The sequence below is a fragment of the Nyctereutes procyonoides genome, unplaced genomic scaffold (genome assembly GCF_905146905.1).
Source record: "Nyctereutes procyonoides isolate TBG_1078 unplaced genomic scaffold, NYPRO_anot_genome, whole genome shotgun sequence".
Lineage (NCBI taxonomy): Eukaryota > Metazoa > Chordata > Mammalia > Carnivora > Canidae > Nyctereutes > Nyctereutes procyonoides.
Window position 1 is genome coordinate 48,127,516 of NW_026575052.1, and position 23,478 is coordinate 48,150,993.

The following is a 23,478-nucleotide window of genomic DNA, read 5'->3' on the forward strand; positions in this document are numbered from 1 at the left end:
TGCATTCTGGGTATGTAACATTGGGACAACTTCTGCAAGTGCTGTGAATTCAGCCACCTGACCTAAGATGTCAAGAACCCTTGGAACTCAGCACAAGAAGGCCATTGGAGTGGGTGTGAGGAGGTCTACATCCAAGTAATGCTGGATCGACTATTTGCCAAGTGAACCTGGGCTAATTACGTAATCTTCCTGGCCTCACTTTTCTCACTTGTAAGATAAGACTAATACTCATTTGCCTCACTGGTTTTTTAGGAGGATTAAACGAGGTAATTGAAGAAGAAAGTCCCCAGCACAGTGCCTGGCTCAGGGTAACAACAGATCAGTACAATATTGCTGTTGTCATCATATCTTCATCATCATCATATCCGGACTTCCATATATTCAACCCAGCCTGTGGAAATACAGTATAGTATTTGAGGACCTTTACTTCATCTTTTCTATAACATTATCTCCCAGGAAGGTCAAGGGTCTAGATTCACATTTTGATTCAGGGCCTCTCTGGCAACATTCAGAGTTGTGTTGGCTTATTAATTTACTCTAGAACTAAGAACAAGGCCCAAGGAGGACAGAAATCAGAGTAAGATGGGATGAGTGAGCAGAAATCCATCTCTGTATTTGTCAATACCAGAAAAACAGGATAATCCACATACTCTCTGCAGACTAAGGGAGGCCCTAGATTTAGAGTCAGAAAGCTTGAGTTCATATTCCTGCACTGTCACTTTCTAACTGGAACAGCACTGAACAATGACCATTCTCCCCATTTTGCATAAAATGTTCTGCAAAATAAGTGTCAAGTTCCTCAGCCCAAGGACCCATATAGTCACCCCTCCTGTCTAGCACTGTAGATGTCTCCAGTGTTCCCAACCGTCTAATCTTGGGGAAAATATTGATATTCAGCTTTCTCATCTGGAGAATGGGAATAATAACACTGTCCTGTGTGTCTGACAGGCTGAAAAGTCTTAAAAGATCCTGCAGGCAGGAGGACTCCCGGGCATGGATGGACCCACTGAGTGTAGTTCTGTCGCCCTCTGCTGCCCAGTAGCGGTACTGCCACATACACTCTTCATTTCAAGGGTTATTCTGAATCCGAGTCCATCTGGAAGGCGCACGGGGTGGAGAGAGTGGATGACCCTTGCTGATTAGCACAGTCTGGTGAGAGGACGGTTTCTATTCCTAGATCATTAGTTTGAGCATGACTAGAGATTGTAGTCACAGGTACAGAGCCATACTCTTAAGACTAATGCCAGGAAGAATATTTCTAAAACCCAATCAAATATTGAAATAAGTCTACATAAATTATACAAAATAGAACTGCATGCCTTCCAGCTCTACAAGGCAAAAAATAACTCTTCACAGCTTCTCTTTGTCTACAACCTGCGGATCTCCCATGGGCAAAACTAGGATGTTTTCAAAACTTATCGTCTTCCTAATTCCAGGAGAGTAAGTTTCTAAGTACCTAACACAAAGCCTTTTTTGGAGTGGTATGAACCTATGACAGGTGCTTGTATGCAGCTTGTATGGATTGCAACGTAGACCTGTGTAAAACGGCCCCACTGGTAAGAATCTCTCGCCAGTAGGGAAGATGTTTTTGGTTTGCCCTTCATAACTCCCCAAATCATGGCTGTAGGCAATCATCAATATAGGCTGTGGCCATCTGTTACAACGCCATTCTAGGAAAGCCAGGCAACATCAGAGTAAGAGCTGCAGACCATGAGCCAAGGCAATGGATGTTAAGTTGCAAGAAGATTCATAGTGACTCCTGTGGCTTCCCTTTGGGGCATGGGTAGATGGTGGCATCACCTTGAGAGGGAGGCTCCTGGAAGAGGAACAGGCAAAGGGAAAGATGACCAGTTCCATTTTGGATACAGATTTGAGGAGTTCCTCTTGTACCATCCATACCTCCTTTCAGTTATAATTAAACTTATCCATGTGGTTACTTAATGGTTTTCTCCCCCACTAGGCTCCCCGAGGATGGGGACTTTGACTCTTATAGCTCAACAATGCAATTTTGTGTCTAGTACATTGACTGGTACTTGGTATAATGCCCAATAAATATTAATTTGATGAGTGAATGAATTATATTGGTGGCAGATAAATTCAAATTCAACAATATATTGTAGATACCTATCGAACACCTGGGGAAGTGACTTCACAGGCCTCAGTTTCTTCATTTTAAAAACAGTTCCCATGCCATAGAAAAATAGGGACCTTAAAAGTGTCATATACACTGCCAGGCACATAGTGGGTGCTCAAATAATGTTATTTATCATCATCATCACTCCTAGACTGACTTGACTTTCTTCCTATAACCACGTGATCTCTGCGGTCTGATAAGTTAAATGAATGTTAGCCTTGCTCACTGGATTTAGTGTTACTCTTCATCTCAGTGTCGCCGGGACTGTCTACGTTTGAAGCTCTCAAGTCCTGGAATGTAGGAGAAATGTGCCCAGGCCCTGGCCCAGCCAGCCCTGGCCTGTCTAACATCTCTGCTGGAGAGAGCTGTTGTGGGCAAAATAAGGAGGGGCTCCACGTTTGATTCTGCTCTTCCTGCTGGAATTTCCTCTCAGGCAAAAGGGGACATGATTTGTTCCTCAATAGGATGAATACCTGAATAGTAACTGGAGAAGAACAAGTTCACAGCATCCCAAATCTGCAGCCTCCTCGGTGACCACACCCCCTTGCCTGCCCAAGCACACAAGAGGCTATGTGGGGAGCAGGATTCCTGGCACTGCTCACCACACAAATGGAAATGTTCCTGAGCAAAGTGTGTGCCAATCAAATATTTATAAATCAAACCACATCCTAAAGGCACTAAAGGGAGTTCACTGGTCAAAGGAATGGTACTTTGCACTCTTTATAAGGAGCAGACTCCTCTTCAGTGAAATCCCTCCCACCTCCTTGTTTTGGGGCAGTCCAGACTTCCAGTGTCTAGTGTGCTATGGCTCGGCACCTCATGGTAAAGGCGCTTTGCTCCCCACCAGCATGGGCTGAAAGTCAAGACGGCTTTCCAGATCACCAAGGTGGGCAGAACTGGGTCCTGTTGGCAGAAGCCAGAGAGCCAGGCAGGTCGGCAGCAGACTGCTCCCCTCTGCAGGGTGCTCGCACATCGGTGGGATGTGATGCCAGAGGACTCTCTGCCCCTTCTCCCCTCACTCCTTATCTGGTTATACAGAAGAGATTCTTCTAGATAGACTTCTTTTTCATAATATCACACAGGCCATGGACTACATTAAAATTTTCCAGGCATCTTTTTTTCAGACCCTAAAGCAGAAGCAGACACCTTTACACATTCTAAGAAAAGTCTTTTTCATATATATATGTATTCCAAACCACTGGAATTTTTTTTCCATAAACTCATTTTTTTTCTTCTCCATCTTTCTCTAATGTTTTATGGAGCCCAACTTGTGGCTACGTTTTAATTATAAATGCCACTGACATAAAACAACCTCACCGAGTTCTGAATGAGGCTGACCTCACTTTGGGTAAACACGGCAAAGGACAGGAAGTCTCCAACCCAGAATAAACTAGGCACGTAATCTCTTTTGGTCTCTCTTTGGAGAGCAGAGGTGGGAAGCAGGTTTAAAGGCCATGGACGTGCTACAGAAGCAGAACCTCCCTCTGCACTCATCTGTCCCCTGAATGCACCAGTTGTAATCTTATCTTTAAAAATTTCTAGGGCAGGAGAGGACGATGCTATGATGGCTGGGGGCTTGGAACCATGGTGCGGCGCTCCAAAGCTCCCTTTAGCTTGGCAGTGGCAGGCTCATAAGACCTTTTCCTTCTTTCTATCCTTGGAAAGTAAGAATCATGTATCTTACTGTGAATAAGGTGCTGCTAAGAGCTAATGGAAGGCACTGTGGAGAAGAGAAAACCAAAGATTCAGACAGAATTCTCCAGGAAAAAAAGGTAGACTGCCTAGGTAGGGGCTGCTATATCCACCCAAAAGCTCTGGGTTCACCTTTATGCAGGTTCCTCCAAGTAAAAAGACCCGTGAAGGGATCCAAACTAGAAGCACAGGGCAGGGAAAAGCACGATCCACAAAGGTGGAAATTACATTTCAGTACTTTGACATTTTTGATCAATGGGCCACTCCTAAACCAGCACACCCTTACGCATTTCCTAGTCAAGAAGCAGGACTCTGGATTCTACTGGGGACATGATGGTCACAAACCCACCAAGCAAACACTTACAATCTTCTTGTAGCACCTTTTTTTGATAAGGCTTTATAAATCTGAATTTCTCTCAGAAACATATGTGTATCTAGAGGAGCTTTTAAAAATCTGCTGGTGAGGGGAGGAGAAGAGGGTGACTGAGGGGAGAGAAGGCAGGAGCCCCAGGCAGAAGCAGAGCCTCTGTGCCTATGCAGGCCGTGGAGGCTATAAGAACTGGTGACCTGGGATCCCTGGGTGGCACAGCGGTTTGGCGTCTGCCTTTGGCCCAGGGCGCTATACTGGAGACCCGGGATCGAGTCCCACGTCCGGCTCCCGGTGCATGGAGCCTGCTTCTGCCTCTGCCTATGTCTCTGCCTCTCTCTCTCTTTGTGTGTGACTATCATAAATAAAAATTAAAAAAACAAACAAGCAAAAATCTGGTGACCAAAAAAAGAAATTTAAAAATAAAGAAATAAAATAGCAATTAAAAAGAATTTTTTATTTAAAGATTTTATTTATTTATTCCTAAGAGACACACACAGAGAAAGAGAGAGAGAGAGAGGCAGAGACATAGGCAGAGGGAGATGCAGGCTCCATGCAGGGAAGCTGATGTGGGACTCGATCCCAGGACTCCAGGATCACGCCCTGGGCTGAAGGCACGAGCCAAATGGCTGAGCCACCCAGGCGTCCCTTAAACATTTTTTTAAAGAAAAATTGCTTCCATTTCTTCTGCTAAGTCAAAAGTGCCTATTCCCATTTCAGAACTGTGGAACAGTAAGTACTCCATGGACTAAATGACTTGTCTCATTTTTCAAAAAGCACTTGCCCTTTCATCTTCAGGACCTTCCTGTCACAGATAGCAAGTCCTAAATTCCCTGCATGAGATAAAGAAACGCTGCTCCTTCCCTTTTGCTCAGGTGTTAGTTAACCTGGTGGAAGGTGCTGGAAGGAACTGAGCAGAGAATCTGTGGCCCTAGGGCCCTCTCAGCCCTGTCCTGCCTCATCAGCTTTCCTGGCTCCCTGTCATCTGTCAAGAAAAACACTTTCCTGGATACCCGTGTTCGGGTCTGCACAGTGCCTGGATCAAGCCTGAGCTGGGTTGTGGAGCATCACAGGAGCGGTCAGGAGCAAGAAACAGGAGCCTTGGCCAGCTCTGAGTGCCTGTTGACTAAGAGCAGAGCCTTATACATCAACTATTGCCCCGAAAAGGAGAGGTCACAGTCACCAGCAGCCCCATCACCTAGACGAACCCAGAATCAACTGGTGGCTGGGCTTGCCTCAGAATTGTGTTTTTAAAGAAATGAAGAGCTGGGACAAAGGGCAAGTTCCTCCCACTGCCCTCTGCAGGCTCAGCCCTCCTCCTCATCCTCCCCAGAGCAACAACTGGTATGAGTTTGGTCTGACTCTACTGCACAGTTTCTCATTTTACTCCCTCTATATGCATGACCTATGCAGTTCTGTGCTTTTTACAGAATTTCATCAAAGTTTTGCTATCAGTATTCTTTGCAATTTGTTTTTTTAATGATACATTATTTTCTGCTTTTCTTTGAAAAAGAATATATATATATATAATATATCTTCTATCTCTCTAATACATACGTGTAGCCACTCTATGTACTAATACCTAATGCAGACATATGAGAGAGAAAGAGAGTTTCTGTTGTAGCTGTTGCCCTTGTGTTGGCCTTTAGCTTGACAGCGCTGGGTTTCAGTAGCGTGGGTCTAGACCTCCCCGCCCCTCCTCGCCCCTCCTGGGCAGCAGCTGCCGAGCCTGCAGCTTCGGGGACGGGGTGTGGGGGGTGAAGTGACTCGGGGAGCGGGACACCTCGGCGGTTCCACGAGCGCCCCGGCTGGGTGTTACTCCTTCCTGCCAGGCCCGCTCGCAGAGGATATATGTTTAGGAAACCCAGCCAGAAAGAAATCCAGTGAAAATGAGCTATGAAACTTGGACATCCTGGAGAAATAATATTTACAGAGGAAACTCTTGAGACGAACTCTCACCAGTGCGACAGCCCCGGTGCTGGGCCCCACGGCCCAGGGCCGAGTCCGGCCCAGCCGCTCTGGCTTGTGTTTACCTCGGTGAGGCCCTCCCGGGCCAAGATGGGAGGCCGCAGACAGCAAAGGGGACTCTACCTACACCCCCTCCCCCCAGAAGGACGAATGGAGACTGTGTAAGGCACAGAAGAGAACTAGGAAATGAAAAGCTCTCTAAAAAACTCTCCTTGCCGATAATGATGTGTCAGTGTAGGTTCATCAGCTGTGACAAATGTACCACTGTGACAGGGTGTTGATAGGGAGGGATTGCACATGTATGGCAGCAGGGAATATATGGGAAATCACTGCACCTTCCCTTCATTTTTGCTGTGAACCTTAAACTGCTCTAAAATATAAAGTCTATTTTAAAAAAATCTTCCTTGAGTACACACAAGGACCTGTCCTTTGGGATTTCCGCAGTTCCTATAACATATTTGAATAAATACCTACATAATGGGTGGGTAGTTGGAAAAATGTCCCAGGCAACTAACATCACTCCATTCTGTAGCTACAAATGGGATCCTGGATGACCACCCGCCATCTTGTATCTGACCTTGAACAGAAGAAGGTGCAAGAAAAGAGAATCTGGCTGGATTTGGATCCATCTTTCCCATCACTGGAGCCCAAGGTGTTGTATGAAAGAGAAGAAAAAACAGGATACTTGCAATACTCAGAGCTGGACTCTCGTCAAGATGTTACTCCTTCTTTCTTTCTTTTTTTCTTTTTTTTTTTTTTTTAGGTTTATTTATTTATTCATGAGAGACACAGAGAGAGAGAAGCAGGCTCCATGCAGGGAGCCCAATGCAGGACTCAATCCCAGGACTCCAGGATCATGCCCTGGGCCAAAGGCAGGCTCTAAAACTGTTGAGCCACCCAGGGATCCCTCAAGATGTTACTCCTAAGTATGATCTTGGGTAAAACAGGCTGTTGGCAAGCTTCAAGTCTTCTCACCTATAGGACAAAGCCTCTGTCACCTTCCCCCAGGGAATGCTGGGAAAAGCAGTGAAGTCACTGCAGCTCAGTAGAAATGACAGAAATGGTCCTGGGCCCTCTCCATGCACTAGATCATTTAATCCTCAAAACAAATGCATGAAGCAGATACTATCATCACACAGAAGCCAACAGAGCTGCATACCTTGCCCAGTGATCACACAGCTAATGCATAGCCAAGCCAGAATTTGAATTCATGCAGTTTGATTCTGGAACCCACACATATAATTTATACTGTTTATCCCATGATAGAATCTAGCACAATGCCTGCCACATTGAGGTGATCGATACACAGCCCCTTCCCTTGGTCTCTCTTAAACATGCAGGATTATGCTGAGAAACTGGCAGAAAAATATATGTAAAGCTTCTCTGAAAACCATCAAATCCAATGAAAATACAGAGCACTAAAAAAAGAAAAAAAAATTATTGAGATTTTATTCACATACCATAGAATTGACCCACTTATGGTGTACAAGTCAATGGTTTTTATATTCACAGAGTTGTGACTATCTCCACAATCAATTTAAGAACATTCATCAACTGCCAAAGAAACCCTGTACCTCTCAACCATAATTCCCCTTTGCTCTCCCCACCGTCCTTCTCAGCCCCTGGCTACCACAAATCCATGTCCTGCCTCTTTGGGTCTGTCCATTCTGGACATTTCATTTCAATAGAACCATAAAATATGTGGTCCTTTGTGACTGGTTTCTTTCACTCAACATGTTTTCAAGGCTCATCCATGCTGTAGCACATAATAGGACTCCATTCCTTTTTACAGCCAAACAAGATTCTGTTGTGCAGCATTGCTATGGAAGGTATTGACTTGCTTCATAGACTGTCAGAGCTGGGGAAAACAATAGAGACTGAATCCAAAGCCTTCCCATGTTACTGAGAAAGAGTCTATGGGCTCCAGGTTAAGGAGCCTCTCCGAGGTCACCCCACTGGCTGGTGGGAGATCCTGTAAAGCTCTCAACTTGGTCCCTCTTACTTCACCCCACAAAGCATTACCGGAAAGGTAATTCAAAGTGCACAGCTTACTGATGATGGACAGCAGAATCCTCTCTGCAAATGTTAGCCTAGCATCATCCATTCAACAAATATATCTTGGCTGAACTGGAGGGTTAAGCACTGTGTGAGGTGCTGTAGACCCATGGGCGACAGGACAGAGAAGGTCCCCGCTGTGTCTCCTAAGTGTACCTTCTCCCAAGGAGGCAGAAATCAACAAGCAAAAGCCAAAGTGACAAAAGCAACTGTGTGCCGAATAAACTGCCACAAAGGAAACCAAGGCCTGAGAAAGATGACGATATGCGATCTAAGGTGGCATTGGCAGGGGCATGGTGTGTATGGACAGCAGTAGGGGACTGGGGTGGGGAAGGCCTCTCTGAGGAGGGGGCATTTAGGCTGGCGCCTGGAGGAGGAGAAGGATGCCTTTGATCATATCAGGGGGAAGAATACACAGACAAAGTGTGAAGCGCGTGCAAGAATCCTGAGGTGGGAAAGAGCTAGACGTGTAGGGGATGTTAAATGGGTGGGGCAGGGTGCGTGATGAGCGAGCAAGTCGTGTGGTGTGAGGTTAGCGGGGAGGCCCAGATCATGAGGGAGGCCTCCTGGCTTGTTGTCTCATGACTCCCCTCTCGGACTAACCCAAGTCAAGAAGACCCGTGGGAAAGGAGGTCAGTGGCTTCTGCTTTCCTTCCTGTGAATTAGATAAACGCCAGTGACCACAGGGAGCTAGAGGAGACCTGAGTCTCTGTAGCAAACACTCCCAAGAATAAGAGACGTGCATCTTTGGTAAGGGTGAGTAACGATATATCACTCTTAGGATGAATCAGAAGATAAGGAAAACAGAGGGAAATAAGAAAATATGTCCATATTAATAAGGAAGCGGTTAAGATGATGGTATAGCCACGTAGGAGAACATGGTGCAGCTGACAGAAAGAATGAGGTTAACTCCTTCAGTACTGAACTGGCAAGATCTCCAGTTAGTTGTTAAGCAAGCAAACAAAACAAAACAAGGTACACAGTTGTGTGTGTATCATACCATTTATGTAAAAAAAAAAAAAAAGGCAGGAAGGATAAAATGGTTTTGCCCAGATGTGCATAAAGTCTCTCTAGAAGGAGATATGCAAAATATGTGTAGGAGGGGTTTATGTGCTCATCTCTGTCTCTCCTGATCCCTGGAGAATGTGCCCTGGGAGGAAGGACAGGGGTCTCATCTATCCTATTTACCACTGTACCCCTGTTATTACACATGGGCGGCTGGGAGACAGAGGCAACAGAAGAGAAACTCTTCACATCTCCTCTTCTATGGTTTCCGAGTTCAAAATCTGTGAATGTATTTCTTATTCAAAGAAATAAAACATGAAAACAAGGAAAAGGTGATGAGAGGTCTCCAGCTGCCAACCGAAGCCTGGCGTTCCTTCCAGCCCATGCTGTCCCTCGGCCTCTGACTAGGCTAACCCTTCAGGAGGTCAGCTCGTCCTCCCAGAGAATGGGGTGCTCGCTAGTCCTCACTTAGAGTTTCTACCCCTAGTAATAACAATGTCTGTGACAGTCTGGTGAGCAAAGAAATTGTCCAGAGAGTCCAGAGTTAAATTTTGCTTCTCAACTGTGAGCCATCAAAAGACCTCTCTCCAGAGCCACCAGGGGGAGAATGAACAAATGCAGAATCATTGAGTGGGTGTCGTAATCCAGCTAGTGGTCCAGCAGTGAGCAAGGCTCCTTAGGGGTATTAATCAGTGTAAAGGGGGAGTTCAACTCAGAGGAACTTAAATCCTTGCTCTCAATCTCAGAATTTCCCAACTTCAACACTACTGACCTTCTGAGCTGAATAGTTCCTTGTTGTGGGGGGCGCCCTGAGCACTGAAGAATGTGGCACCGCATCCCTGGCCTCTGCGTACCAAATGCCAGGACCACTACCCTCGCTGCAGCCAGCACAACCCAAAATGCCTCCAGACACGGTCCGATGTCTCCCAGTGAACGGAATCACCCCAGGGTGAGAACCAGTGTTCCCATCCCTGCATCTCCAGGCAACTGCTTTGTCTTCACAATTAGAAGCTGGGGTTCCCCACTGCCTCTATGCCAGCTGGGCTGCCGCGGAGGCTGGCAGCTGACCGAACTTCATTGTGGGAGAGTTCCCTGAGTTACAGAGGCACCAACCAACCCAACTTCCTGGGAACCTCTCTGTCTGGGAAAAAGAAAGCTATCAGATTTTTAAAAATAACCATCTGCCCCTCGAGAAGCTCCCACGCCTCACAGGCAGGGGCCCTGAATACTCCACCCCCACTTCCCCCCACCCCCAGCCCAAGCAGGTTGATAATTAAATCAAACACATCCAGGCTGGCCAGCTGCCCATGCTCCAGCCCCAAGGAAGGCAAATGTGGTGACCTCCATCGGCCAGGAGGGGAGAGAGACAGAGGAAGAGCACAAGGGGTCATCCTGCAACACGCAGAGGGATGGTGAGCACACCTACCAGCATCTCTCCTCCTCTCAGGAACCTAATTCCCAAAGGACAGCTTTCTTTGGAGGGCAAAGAAAAAGGAACTGTATTTCTATGTTTTGATTAATTTGAGGCTCATCCTTGAGGGCACGGACAAACGAATGAGCAGAATTTTCCATGCCTGACTGTCCTGGCCGCCAGGCCCTATCGACAAACGTTCAGTGTTTATTTACTTTTGCCCGTGTTATTTTTGTTTCAGTTCAGCTGCAGCTCAGCGCAGAAAGCGTGGGGGAGGTGTATATAAAGAGCACCGAGACTGGCCAGTACTTGGCCATGGACACCGATGGGCTTCTGTACGGCTCAGTAAGTATGAGGCCAACATGCTTCCAGACATGGCCAAAGTTTGAGGTTTCCAGAAATCGTGTTACGTTGAGTAATGCAAACTATAAAGCAACAATTAGTCTCTGTTTGTTATTTTTTCCAGCAGGATTCCCACCCTCCACCTTGCCTTATTTTAGGTTCAGGCATGAAAGAGTTTCTTGTGATAGTCTCTCAAAATACTCGAACATACTATCGCCTAGACACAGAGGAGACATTGATTGAGATTTTAGTAACTCATCAGTCAATCATTGCAGGATACCTATTCCCACTTCATTCATTCATTCCAAAAATATTTCTTTTGAAATGAAAAGAGCACCAACATGAGCACCATGAGCTCATGAGCACCATGAGCACCACCACATGACATTATTGTGTTCTCTATGCTTTTGGCAAAAATTATAGAGCCTAGGTCTACCATGTCCCATGTCATCCAATGACCATTATCATGGGCCTCCTGTGTCTAAGTACTGTAGGGAAGGTGAAGATGAACGAGCTACATCCCTGTCCTTGAGAAGCACAGTGTGAGTTTATTCAGTAGCTAAAAACCCTCCACATCTTCTGCTCCATCCCTCCCCTGGTTAATGCTTTACACAGGTTTGACTCAGCATATATTGATCTTCCTGAGAAAAGAGAGACCGACAATGTGATTTTGCCCCTCGTTGTATCTCTGGTAAAAGATTGAAATGGAAAGAGAACTAAAGCCAATGGACCCAAGTTCTGAAATTATTTCTGAATTTCAATGATCTTTTCTTTATATCCTATCAAAATGATCATTGAAGCTTGGCCAAATGCCTTTCTTTCCTTGTATGAAGATGTCTACAAAAAAGGCAGCCAGGAGGGGACTTTGGTCTCAAGCTCCCTTTGACTTACATCAAATTGCCAAGGGGCAATGAGCACAGAAGACTGTCCCTTGAAGCTGTAACTTCAGTCAGGCCTCAGGATGTGAACACGATTTTGATTTCTCATGTCACCTGCTAGGGGTCAGGAGATGAGACTGTCAGTAATGAGCAGTCTCTTATGGCTGTTCCCTGAAATGTGGATCAAATGGGACAACTTCAAAGGAGTTGGAGTTAGGCAGTGACTGCTACATAGGAAGTAGATTTTTTTAAGGTGGTTCTTCCAGTTGGTAATAAAAATCAATTGACCAATCAATCACTGAATCTGACTCAAAACTGAATCTCAATTCACTGCAACTTTGGCAAGTTACTTGCCTCCTCTGAGCCTTGTCTAAAATAAGGATAGTAATGGATAGTGACTACCACATACAAGAGTTACAAGGGATCGGAGAGACAATGCACAGAACCCATCCACCAATGTTTCTGACACATGGGAGATGCTCCAACAATGAAAGCTATAAGACAAATAATAAGTGTATAAATCCTTTATCCTCATTATTTCCTACTTTATGTTTACAGTTTATGGGTTTTCCTTCTTTTAAATCAGTTTTGATATGTAATGCAATCTTCTTTTATTTGTCTAAAAATATTGAGGGAGAACCCCCAAACCCAATTTCCTCTAGGCTCCCACCGTAGTCTTGGCCATCACCGTACTTCACCTGAAATATTCAGAGGGTAATCTTAATATATTATGCCTAATAATCTATATATTTCTCCACTAATGCCAAGTTCTAAATTATCTCAGGGCTCAGCTCACAGTCTTAACCAGTTTTAGGGATTAATCTACCCTGATACAAATTTTATATCTGTGGGAAGGACATATTATTTTAAAAAATAAGTTTGAAAGGCTATATATCAAAACATATTTAATATATTTATCTCTAGGGATGGTAAGGGGCTGATTTTATAATATGTGAATGCCTGTATGATCCAAATTTCCTATAGTAGCCATATGTGACCCATACAGTTGGGGAAAAAGTGTGCTAAAGATAAAAAAAGAGAAAAATTTTTAAAAGAGTCATGAATCAACAGTTGATCTCCAGGCCCCTGGCTCTGTACCAAGTGCATAACAACTACTGACAAATCCTCGTTGAGGGACAGACAGCACTCCTCCAATTCAGCCTGCTGACTCAGCCTGTGACTCAGCCGTTCTGTGTGTGTCAACTGCTCTAGTGTAACAGAGACATCAGGTGAGGGACATGGCTGTCCTCAGCTTCGTCACAGAACGCAGGCCTGACGCCCACTGAGGGGTATCATGGGGTACCCTCCCTACAGGGGAGTGGGCAACCCACACAGGTCCAACACTGCCTACCTCCTCCCACACTCAACAATGTGCATCAAAAACTAACATCTGGATAAGTTCCTTTAGAGACAGCAGAGTCACCCAATTAAATAGTACACTGATGTTCCATCTTATTCTAAAAAGATCCATAGTGTCTCACTGAGCGGTCATTGCACTAGACAACAGGTGAATAAGAAGCAGGAAACTTCCAGTTACATGGCTTCTTCCTAATCAGAGGGAACTTTACTGACTGCTTTCCATGTTCTCAAGAGTCAAGTTAAACTCATCATCTCTCTGCAGAGCACCTGTCATGTGCAAGATTCTGTGTTTGGGAGAGTAGACACAAGGCCAACAAGTTTCCACCTCTTCCCTAAGGGAGGCTTACAGTCAAAATCACAAACATGCCCATGAATAAAGAATAACAAGCAATAAGACTGGAAACCACCAGAAAGGGCATCATCTACCACTGTGGGGGAAGAAATATTGAGATCACAGGATTTGGAACTGGAGCAAAGTCAATATACAGCATAAGGGTTTTATATTTAATAATATATTAAATTAAATATAATAAATGTATTCTAAAATCTTGATGCATAGAAAGTTCAAATGCCTGGGGTTCTTCCCACTTTCTAATCGATGAATTCCAGGTAAAACAGTAATTGTGGGTAGATATTTTTAAAGTAACTGCACTATTTACGATGTTGTAGTGATCTCTCCAGCTTAATAAATTTGCAACCGCACTGGATTCCACTGTCTAGGTGTACCATATCCACTTAACCAATCACCTTTCCATGAAGATTGAGGTTGTTTCCAATGTGTTTCCATTATATCCAGTACTTCAAAGATCATCTTTGAAAATACTGTTTTACACTTGCTCAACTACTTCCTAAGGCTCAATTCCTACAAATGACACTGCTGGGTCAAAAATAATACATATTGCCACACTACCCTCAGAAAATTGCCACCAATTTATCTCACCAACAGTGCATGAAAGTCCCTATTTCCTATGCTCTCACAATACTAAGTATTGCAAATTTTTTTTATTCTTTGCAAATAACACAGCCAATATGTTAAATTGTTTTTGATTTGCATTTTCTTTTGATATTGAATGTTTTCATAGGTTTATTTCCCATTTTTTAAAAGCAGATATAGCATGCCATTTTGATAACCTCATCAGCCTATATCCATATGGACATATCTATGTCTCTCCATTTGTACATACATAAAGATGTGAGAGAGTATGTTCATTGACTGTTGACAGTTCCCTATATCTGGGTGGGTGAATTTGGGGTGGTTTTTTAATTTTTTCTTTCTTTTTTTATAAAGTAAAGTTGTGATTTTTTTAAAAGTACAAATCTTTCTGTAAGTAGTTTTTTATACATAGGAAAGAATAAAGCTATTTTCACTTTTCAAAAACTTTAAATTCCAGGATATGTTTTACGCTTAGGACATGTTTTGTGCAAGTGTTTATGATCCCAACAATGCTAAATCAGGTAAAAATCCTGATATTGTTAGTGGAAATCACCAGGACAGAAAATAACATTAGTAGGCTTTCATTTATTCTTCAAGTCCAAACTTAAAAATCCCCACCACATCACAGTCTGGTTTTACCTATTTTGGCTTTTTTTCAGGGGCATGTCCCTGTGCCAGGCCTTTACAAAGACAAAAGGGCCAGCCCTGCTCTTAACATGCTTATGGTCATTCAGGATTTCCCCAATGGGAAATTCCAGGATCCTGAGGACAGCATGGAAGGGATGCTGACAAAAACAGCAAATGAATTTTGAAGGCTCATTATGTGCAGACCCATCCTATTCTAAATCATTACCATTAACCATTGCTCTCTGAGATAGGTTCCAGTATCATCTCAATTTTCCTGAAAAAAAGAAAAAAAAAGAAAGAAACTAAAGCACAAAGAGCCTCAGTAAACTCACCCAAGGGTGCATGGCTAGTAAACAGAGAAACCTCATTGAAAACCAATCACTAGGGATCCCTGGGTGGCACAGCGGTTTGGCGTCTGCCTTTGGCCCAGGGCGCTATACTGGAGACCCGGGATCGAGTCCCACGTCCGGCTCCCGGTGCATGGAGCCTGCTTCTGCCTCTGCCTATGTCTCTGCCTCTCTCTCTCTCTCTGTGTGTGACTATCGTAAATTAAAAAAAAAAAAAAGAAAGAAAGAAAAGAAAACCAATCACTAATAAGTCTACTCTGTTTTGGTCTTATCTTTTTAGCAGACACCGAATGAGGAATGTTTGTTCCTGGAAAGGCTGGAGGAAAACCATTACAACACCTACACATCCAAGAAGCACGCGGAAAAAAATTGGTTTGTTGGTCTCAAGAAGAATGGAAGCTGCAAACGCGGTCCTCGGACTCACTATGGCCAAAAAGCAATTTTGTTTCTCCCCCTGCCAGTGTCCTCTGATTAAAGAAATCTCTTCTGGGTGCCGACCACTCCAGAGGAGGCTGAGCGGTCCTCACCCAGTTGACCCCAGATTATTCCCTTGACCAATGGCTGCACTAACCCCTGGCCCACAGAGCCTGAATATGTAAGCAACGCGCTTCTAAATGCCCAGTTCACTCTTCTGCAGAGCCCTTTACCCCAGCACAGTTTGGAACAGAGGGATCAAATTGCTTCTAGGGGCCAACTGGCTGGTCAGTCTGGGTGTGTGGATGTTCAGTTGCCTACAGGCACCTGCTGTAGGCTCAGCCTCTCAATGCAAAGGTGTGGCCAAATGAAATGTGTTCAGGGGGCTGCCACGTGGGTCGTTAGTAACTGCATACAATTCCTTCTACTGAGTAAACTCTGATTTCCCCCAAACATCTGGCATGAAGCCCTCTCGTCCTTTCAATACCCCCACGTATATTAGCAGAGAAGCTTATGGCTAGGTTAGGGGAAGGTTGTGTTCCATGAGTAGAAACTGGGATGAAGAAATCCACCCCCTCTCCAAGAACAGAAGAGACCAAAATGGCAAGGGGAGATTGGGTTCTGGTGGTCAGCTTAGAAGGATGGGTTTTCCATGCAGAATAAACAAAGGATGGGAATCCTAGCCTCAGGAAAGCAGAATAAATGCCTAGCTTTGGAAGTCCTTACCATGTCTTGAATTTCCCAAAATTATTCGGCAGCAGGAAGCTTCAGGAAGATGTCAGATGGACAGCATGGGAAGTGTTCTCTTGATAAAAGCAAAAACATCAGATGCTGGTAAATTCATTTGAATCTGGGGTGTGGGAGTGCTGAGAAAGAAAGGAAACATGGGCTGAGGGGATGCTTTCTTCGAAAGAGGTAGATCCCAGAAGTGAGGAGGAAAGAGAAAGGGACACAACTTGTGGCGGGTCCCCAGAAAACAGAGGCTCTAGAGTCCCACCCAGGTGGTGCTTACAAATCACAAGCAGATTGGGTTTGAGTGTAGATGCCAGTTTGGTGGGTCTAGGGTGCAATTTGTGTATTTCTACATGCTGAGGGGAGGGAGGCTGAGGGGCTGGTGCCCTCCCCTCTCCATGCTTTAAGTAGCAAAGTCCTGAAGAATGCTGTTCCAGGGAAGGTGGCTCAAGCCCCTGATCCTCTCTCACCTCACCCTTAAAAATGTACACACCATTCGTCTTCATGAGCATCCAGGGAGCATCAGCAGCAATGACGCTGAGGTGAAGGAACATGGTTTTAAGGCACTTTGGCCCAGTGCCTCTAAAATACCCATTCAGAAGATATACAAAAGCATACTTCAAAAATGTTAAACCCTCACAAACAGCTTTTCTCAAGAGGCCATTTGTGTTAGGATTACTTGTATAAATATGCTTCCTGCTTAAAGTAAACTTGACCCAAGTGGCTAGCAAATGAGAAACACCATTCATCTCTAACCTATGATACTATTGCCATATAAAGGCCTTTAATAAGCCATTTACATCTATGGTGAGACTGTATGTTTTAATTGCATTGAAAAATATGTAGCTTAAAGGCAGTTAACTGATTAGCATTCAGCCACTGAGAATAATAATAGGATATGATGTATAAGCTCTTCAATTATCCACTACTTACACTACATTTACCTATACAAAGATTGTACTTCATTTTCCATTGTGCTATTACAGATTTTCCTTTGAATGTAGGGACTCTTAAGCAAAGATATGATAACTATGGATAAAAACTGTTGAGAATATTAGCTCATGTTATAAGGAACTGACATTGCTAATGGAAAAATAATTCCTTACTAACTGAATTGTCATGTTTATGATGGAAGAAAAAATTTGTGAAAGTTCAAGGCAACAGTATAATTGAGGAACTGAACTAAGTTAATGCTATGGTTAATAATATCATTCTGCATTTGTACAGAAAAACGATTTCAGAACTTTTTTTTTTGTGGTTGGATAAGATAATTCTATTTTATTTTAGTAAATCCTTATAGGCAAGTTGGGGATAGTGCCGTGCAGTTTAACATCTCTTTACTCTGAAGATTTGGCCAGAAAAGGGTACCCAGAGAGGAAATCTAAGATATGTATAATGGTCCATAATTTTTAGTGTATGAATCAAATTCAAATATAACACTGGCCAAGAAAAAATTAAATGTTGCTAACAGATGAGACGGAAGTCGGTGGTTTCAGAGACTCAACGCAGTTAGAAGAAATGCTATTGTGGCCTCCACAACCTCTGCCCAGTCATTATTCATGCCTTCATTCATTCGGTGAATATTTATTCAGTGCCTACTGTGAGCTGGGCACTGTCCTGGGTACTGGGGCCCCTGGAAACCTTGTCTGTCTGGTTTGCTGCTGTATTCTCTCCCAGGGCATTATATTTATGATGAAAAAAGCTGTGGATTCATTTATTTCAGTTAAATAAATACAGAGACTGTAGGTTGCTGCTAAATGAACAGCAAGTCCCAGAAACCCAGGTTCTGGAAGAATTAGTGATACCCAGTGTAAGATAAACCCCGATCAAAGTGTCAGAGGACATGGCAATGGAAACCTAATATTTTCTACCTTGGAACCATGTCAGCTTCAGGGGGACCACTTTCAGATTGGGAAAAGAGTCTGCTGGATCTCGTAAGAAGGGAGTAGTTGGCAGATGCCCCTCCATTCTGAACATGCTCTAGTTCTCTAAACATAGAGCATTCCTGTTGCGTTCTCTCTTCCCTGAGTAAGCCATGTAGCCATCTGCTTGTCACACGCCTCTCATTTGGATTCATTTTTGGGCCAACTGTTAAGAATTGCCTGACATTCTGTACAAAGCACCAGGCACATTTATGCTTTTGATTGTTTTCAATGTGGAGATGGAGGTGGTAGTGATCTGTTTCCTTGGAAGGGATGACAATCAGAGCCTCCTCTAGCCAACAGTGTGTACTTATCAAAAACTGACTAGAGCATCAAGCATTACTGAAGATCAAGGTCCTTGCTTTGCGTCAGAGGTGACGGAGCCCAACTCCTCAGCCTCATGGAACATACTGCCTAAACCCATTGAGTCCACAGGCTGCGAAGCTGACCTCTGATGAAGAAGACATTTGTCATTTTACATCTCTCTCTCTCTCTCTCTCTCTCTCGGCACCTGACAAGTATTAATAAATGTTCCACTAAAAGGTGATAATGTGTCTCTGAGTTTCAGAACATCACAGGTCTCATCTTCCTACAGAAGTTCTTCCCCTGGTACCTGTCAGCTATTGCTTTGTCTTCTAGACATAACTTGTCACCGGATAGGAGACCTTACAGGCTGACAGGAAAAGCAAAGGTAGAAACATATTTCATTTTGTTTGGAAACCTAAGGCAATATTAGTGTTTTTCTAGGTATCCATCAGAGAACTATATTCAGGGGATTTGCCCCCTGATAGAGCCAAGTACCATAACTAACTCAATTGACACTTTTTCTACATAGTATAAATTATGAAAATGTATGCTACTATTGTACAGTTGACCAGCTTGTGCTTAGGCAAACATACTGTGACTGGAAAAAAAAATTAAAGACTTACAACTTAAGTCAATGGCAAAAGGCACATCTCTTGCATCTCAAGTGCTTTAATGAAGGGTAACAGGTTTGCCCATCAGATTTTCTGGAATCAAAAAAAAAAAGATTTTCTGAAATCATTATCATACTAAGCAATATATCCTTAAATAAACTTATCAATCTTAGGACTCCTTTTTAAATTATTTTATTTATTTATTTGAGAGAGAGACAGAACACGAACAGGGGGAAGTGCAGAGGGAGAACGAGCGAAACAAGCAGAATCCCTGCTGAGCAGGGAGCCTGACAAGGGGGCTCGATCCCAGGACCCCAAGATCATGACCTGAGCTGAAGTCAGATGCTTAACCGACTGCCACCCCGGTGCCCCTCAATCTTAGGCTTCTTATTCTTAGGAGAAAGCATACTGTTGCTTAGACCTCACAGCAGAATCAGATCACACACACAAACACTCACATGTATACACACACACTTACACAGGTGCTCACACACATACAGTCCACAAGCACATGTACCTATTAATAACGGTTAGGCAGTGTTTGTCCACTCAATCAATTGCCTGCCACAATCATTGCTCCTTTTCCTTTTAAAGTCACCTAAACTCAATACTTTCCTACTTTTTAGAGCTTGATTCACAGTAAGAACATTTCCCATCACAACCTAGCACATACACCCTTTTGTATACATACATGTCAGGAAACTATACATATGAGATGCATTTTTTCCATTACTTTCCACTAAAAAATGCTGGTCAAAGATCCATTAAATTGGGTCACAACATTAATGGGTTACAACCACAGTTTTTTTAAAAACACTGGCTCAAAGAACTGGTGTTCTTCCCGAAGATGACGAGACCCAATTAGGATCCTGTATTATGACTTTAGTGTTTTCAAAGACACTGTTTGTTCAAAGACAAGGGGACATCCTGTTACCCAGGAACCATCTGTTCTGAGGGCTTGGTGGATTCTTTTAGTTGGTTTGCTACTAATCATACAAAATGAATGTACTGATGCAGATCCCACAGGCACCCACTGCTGCCTGCAATGCCTCCAATGCTTTTAGCAGATTTCTGCTGGCAGAGCCCTGAGGACTTGGGCCCCCTCCCCTCCTTTGGAATTCTCATCACTGTGGGGCTTGTGGGCATTCCTTCCCTAACTTGCACAGTCTTCACTTCATTCCTTCCTCTTACTCCTCTGTCCCCACATTCTTAATTCATAACCATTTCTAAACAAGACATGAAAAGGAAACTGAGCCAAGAAAAGGCTAGACACCCAGAATTTCTGAGCATCCTTCCCAGCCCCCATCACTTTCTGACAATTATTCTCTTACCTACCTAACAGAAGAGTTTACCATCCATAACTGAGTGACAAGATAAACACCATTGCTACTAGAATGCATCTTATATAGGGATTTGAAAATTTTCATCTTTGTTGAACAACTAAAAAAAGTAACTCAATGACCTAAATGTTTGAGAGGGCTGGCTGAGAATTGGCCTCTTATGGGTGAACTTGACAGCAAAACAGAAAAATTCTAACTGAAGTTGCTGCCTTCCATATTTATCTGAGTGATGTCCCAGCTGCCATGGGGTGCGCAAGGGAGGGAAATCCTAGCCCTAAGAACCCTTGGGTCACAGTTATATGAAGGAGTATGATAATAGTGACATGTCAACAAAGATGTGCCTTCAACTGCCCTTGCACAGATTAACAAAAATTATCTGTAGAAGCAGTAGTGCAACATACAAACACTCAAGCCTGACCTAGCAGTGGAACTTGTAACTTCTCCATTTCAAAATCACTAGGCATTTGTTGGGCAACTGTTAAAATTCAAATAATGGCTCATGAAAATTAGTGCACTCCCTTCTTCCTACTCCACTCCTTAAGCCTGCCCTCTACCCCCAGAAAGAAACTCCCTTGCTATTATACATAAAATTTACTCTAAAACCCAGTCAGAGAATTCAGAGCCTGAGATGTGGGGATCTGACACAGGACACTTGGGACCCCCCAGTGATTCATCTGACATTCTCTCAAGTTACAAGGAAATGTACTAAATGACTATTGGGATCTTTCTGTAACACTGTACCCACTCTGTGGTTGACATATTGACCATGACATACTACACTGTTAGCTTTCCACCCTAGTTATAAAATTAAAAAGAGAAACCAGGTCAAGCACAGCCTGAAGCTGGAGGGTGGGTTTGCTTTATAAAACACATGTATTGTAGGACCTAGTTTTGGGGTCTTCTGATGGGTCTGAGAATGTGTGTGATGTGGGAAGGAGATATTTCCTAATTGCTTCCTTCCCTCTGAGCTACCCACTGTCACACAGGCTACATTTACACATTTAGTAGCTAAATATTGGTGTCTATTTTATTACATAAACAAGCAAAACCTCACCATGTCCTTGATGTGCTCCTCTGTCAGCCTTAATGAAGGGTTGGGCACTACTTGTTTGGAAGTGTGTTCAATTTCAGGATTTGGTTCACTTGGTGGCAGTGTTTGGGGATGTAGGTGTAGACAGGCAATTTGTGCAAGTCGTCACAGAGACGCACATCACTGTGATTTTTGTATTTCATATTTTTCTGCCTTCAGAGAAATTATTTTTTTCAGTCTTATCCCAAGATACATAAGAGCAAGAGGAGAGATTATTTTATGAATACGCCTTGGCCCAGAACTTTCTTCTCCAAAGTAAGTTACAGGGATATCTTAATATGCTAACTTGTTTTGTTTGGATTGTAAAACAGGACTGTTTGTAGTCTGCGGTGTCAACTGTGTAGAGAGTTCAGTAGTTTCCTGGAGATACGAACATTGAGATCTATGGCTTTCTCAAAATACAACATCTGCATTAGGAGCCCCGAGTCTGACCTGGGAAATGGTGCAGATTTTAGGACTGGCTGGATTATTTCTGATAATACAGGATAAAATCGTAAATCCAGGGCAGGTGTGCAGAGGGGAGAGAAACTTATTTCCTTATGCATGGTGCTACTGGAATCTGTCATAGAATATTCAACTGAAGAGAAGAAGAGAGGCGGGTTTTATAGACTGCTTGGAACTAAGGTAACTCTCAAACAACTTGAACATTTGGTAAGAGTTTGACAGGGCAGAGGGCTACCCCATACCATTGAGTCCTCAAGAATCAACAGTAAGAATAAGCTGAAAATGAGCTATTTCCCTTCAGCTCCCTCCCTCATTCATTCATTCAGTGGTCATTGTTTGAGTATTTAGCATTGTGTTCTTGAGGGTCCGATTAGGAAACTGAGAGCACACCAATAATTTGAACAGGGAGATTTTAATGGAAAGAATTATTAACTAATAAAAAGGGATTAACTACTAAGAGGGTAAAGAGATCTCTAAGCAATACCGGAATAGCAGATGTAGGGAGCAGCTTCTATCCCAAGGTTCAGGGAAGTAATTAAGGAAGGAAGAAACTTGAGAGAGGGCCTTCACTCATGGATGAGACTGAGACTTCACTGGCAAAGAGATGGCCGTGGCCCAAGGACTTTGGCATTTCGGGGCTAGAGAACCTCTCTGGAAACAGCCTGCCTTGGAGTCAGTGTGACTCGCTGGAGGTTGTGCACCAGCAAGTCTCATGCAGGAAGCTGCCCACCCGCCATCGTGCCATGGGAGCAAGAAGAAAAGCACAAGAACCCCAAAGACAAGCCCCTTCCCCTTGAAGTGTCCCTCCAGTGCCCTCTGCTGACAATCCTAAGCTGCATCAGCGGGCAAAGGAGAAACGTTTTCAGCTGAATGCAAAAGGAGGCAAAGAAAAAGGATTTGGAGCAGATAGGCAATAAATTGACAAGTGACAATATCATGATTTAGATACTCTACTAGACAAAGCATTAGAGATGAATAAATGTGGTCCTTGCCTTTAAAAAGCTTATTGTCATAGTGGATGGAGACAGTCCCTAGATGAAGGCATCAACTTTTTTGGTTTACTCCCTTTAAAAACCACTGCTTTCTAAGCCCTCTGAGCTTCTCCTAAGACCATCATGTACATTCAAGGTACTTTCTTTAGAGTATTATTTGCTATTTTATTTTATTTTTTCAGTGAAATAAAGTCATTTGCTATTTTATCTTATTTTATTTTAGGTTTTCTTTATTTATTTGAAAGACAGAGCACAGGTGAGTGGGAGGGGCAGAGTGAGAGGGAGAAGCAGACTCCCCGCCAAGCAGAGAGCCTGATGTGGGCTTTGAACCCAGGACCCCGGGATCACAACCCAAGCTAAAGTCAGAGCTTAACCAACTCAGCCACTAAGGTAGGTGTCCCAGTTATTTGCTTTTTTAAAACAACCCTAATCAGTGTAATATACACAAAGAGAAGAAGCTAGCTCTGGAGTCAAACCAGCAGAGTTGGAATCCTGGCTCCTCCATTTA

At 43.6% G+C, this 23,478-nt stretch overlaps 1 protein-coding gene across 3 annotated transcripts in view; it reads left to right on the forward strand.

The window, feature by feature from the left end:
• Positions 1 to 16,258, forward strand: part of FGF1 (fibroblast growth factor 1) — an 85,109-nt gene extending 68,851 nt beyond the window's left edge. For 2 of the 3 annotated variants that reach the window (XM_055332783.1, XM_055332784.1), the window contains exons 3-4: positions 10,874 to 10,977; positions 15,400 to 16,258. In XM_055332783.1, coding sequence (XP_055188758.1) covers positions 10,874 to 10,977; positions 15,400 to 15,594 — 299 coding nt within the window. In that variant the 3' untranslated portion in view covers positions 15,595 to 16,258. The remainder of the gene's footprint in view (positions 1 to 10,873; positions 10,978 to 15,399) is intronic. The other variant, XM_055332785.1, reaches the window with a different exon arrangement.
• The last annotated feature ends 7,220 nt before the right edge of the window (positions 16,259 to 23,478 follow it).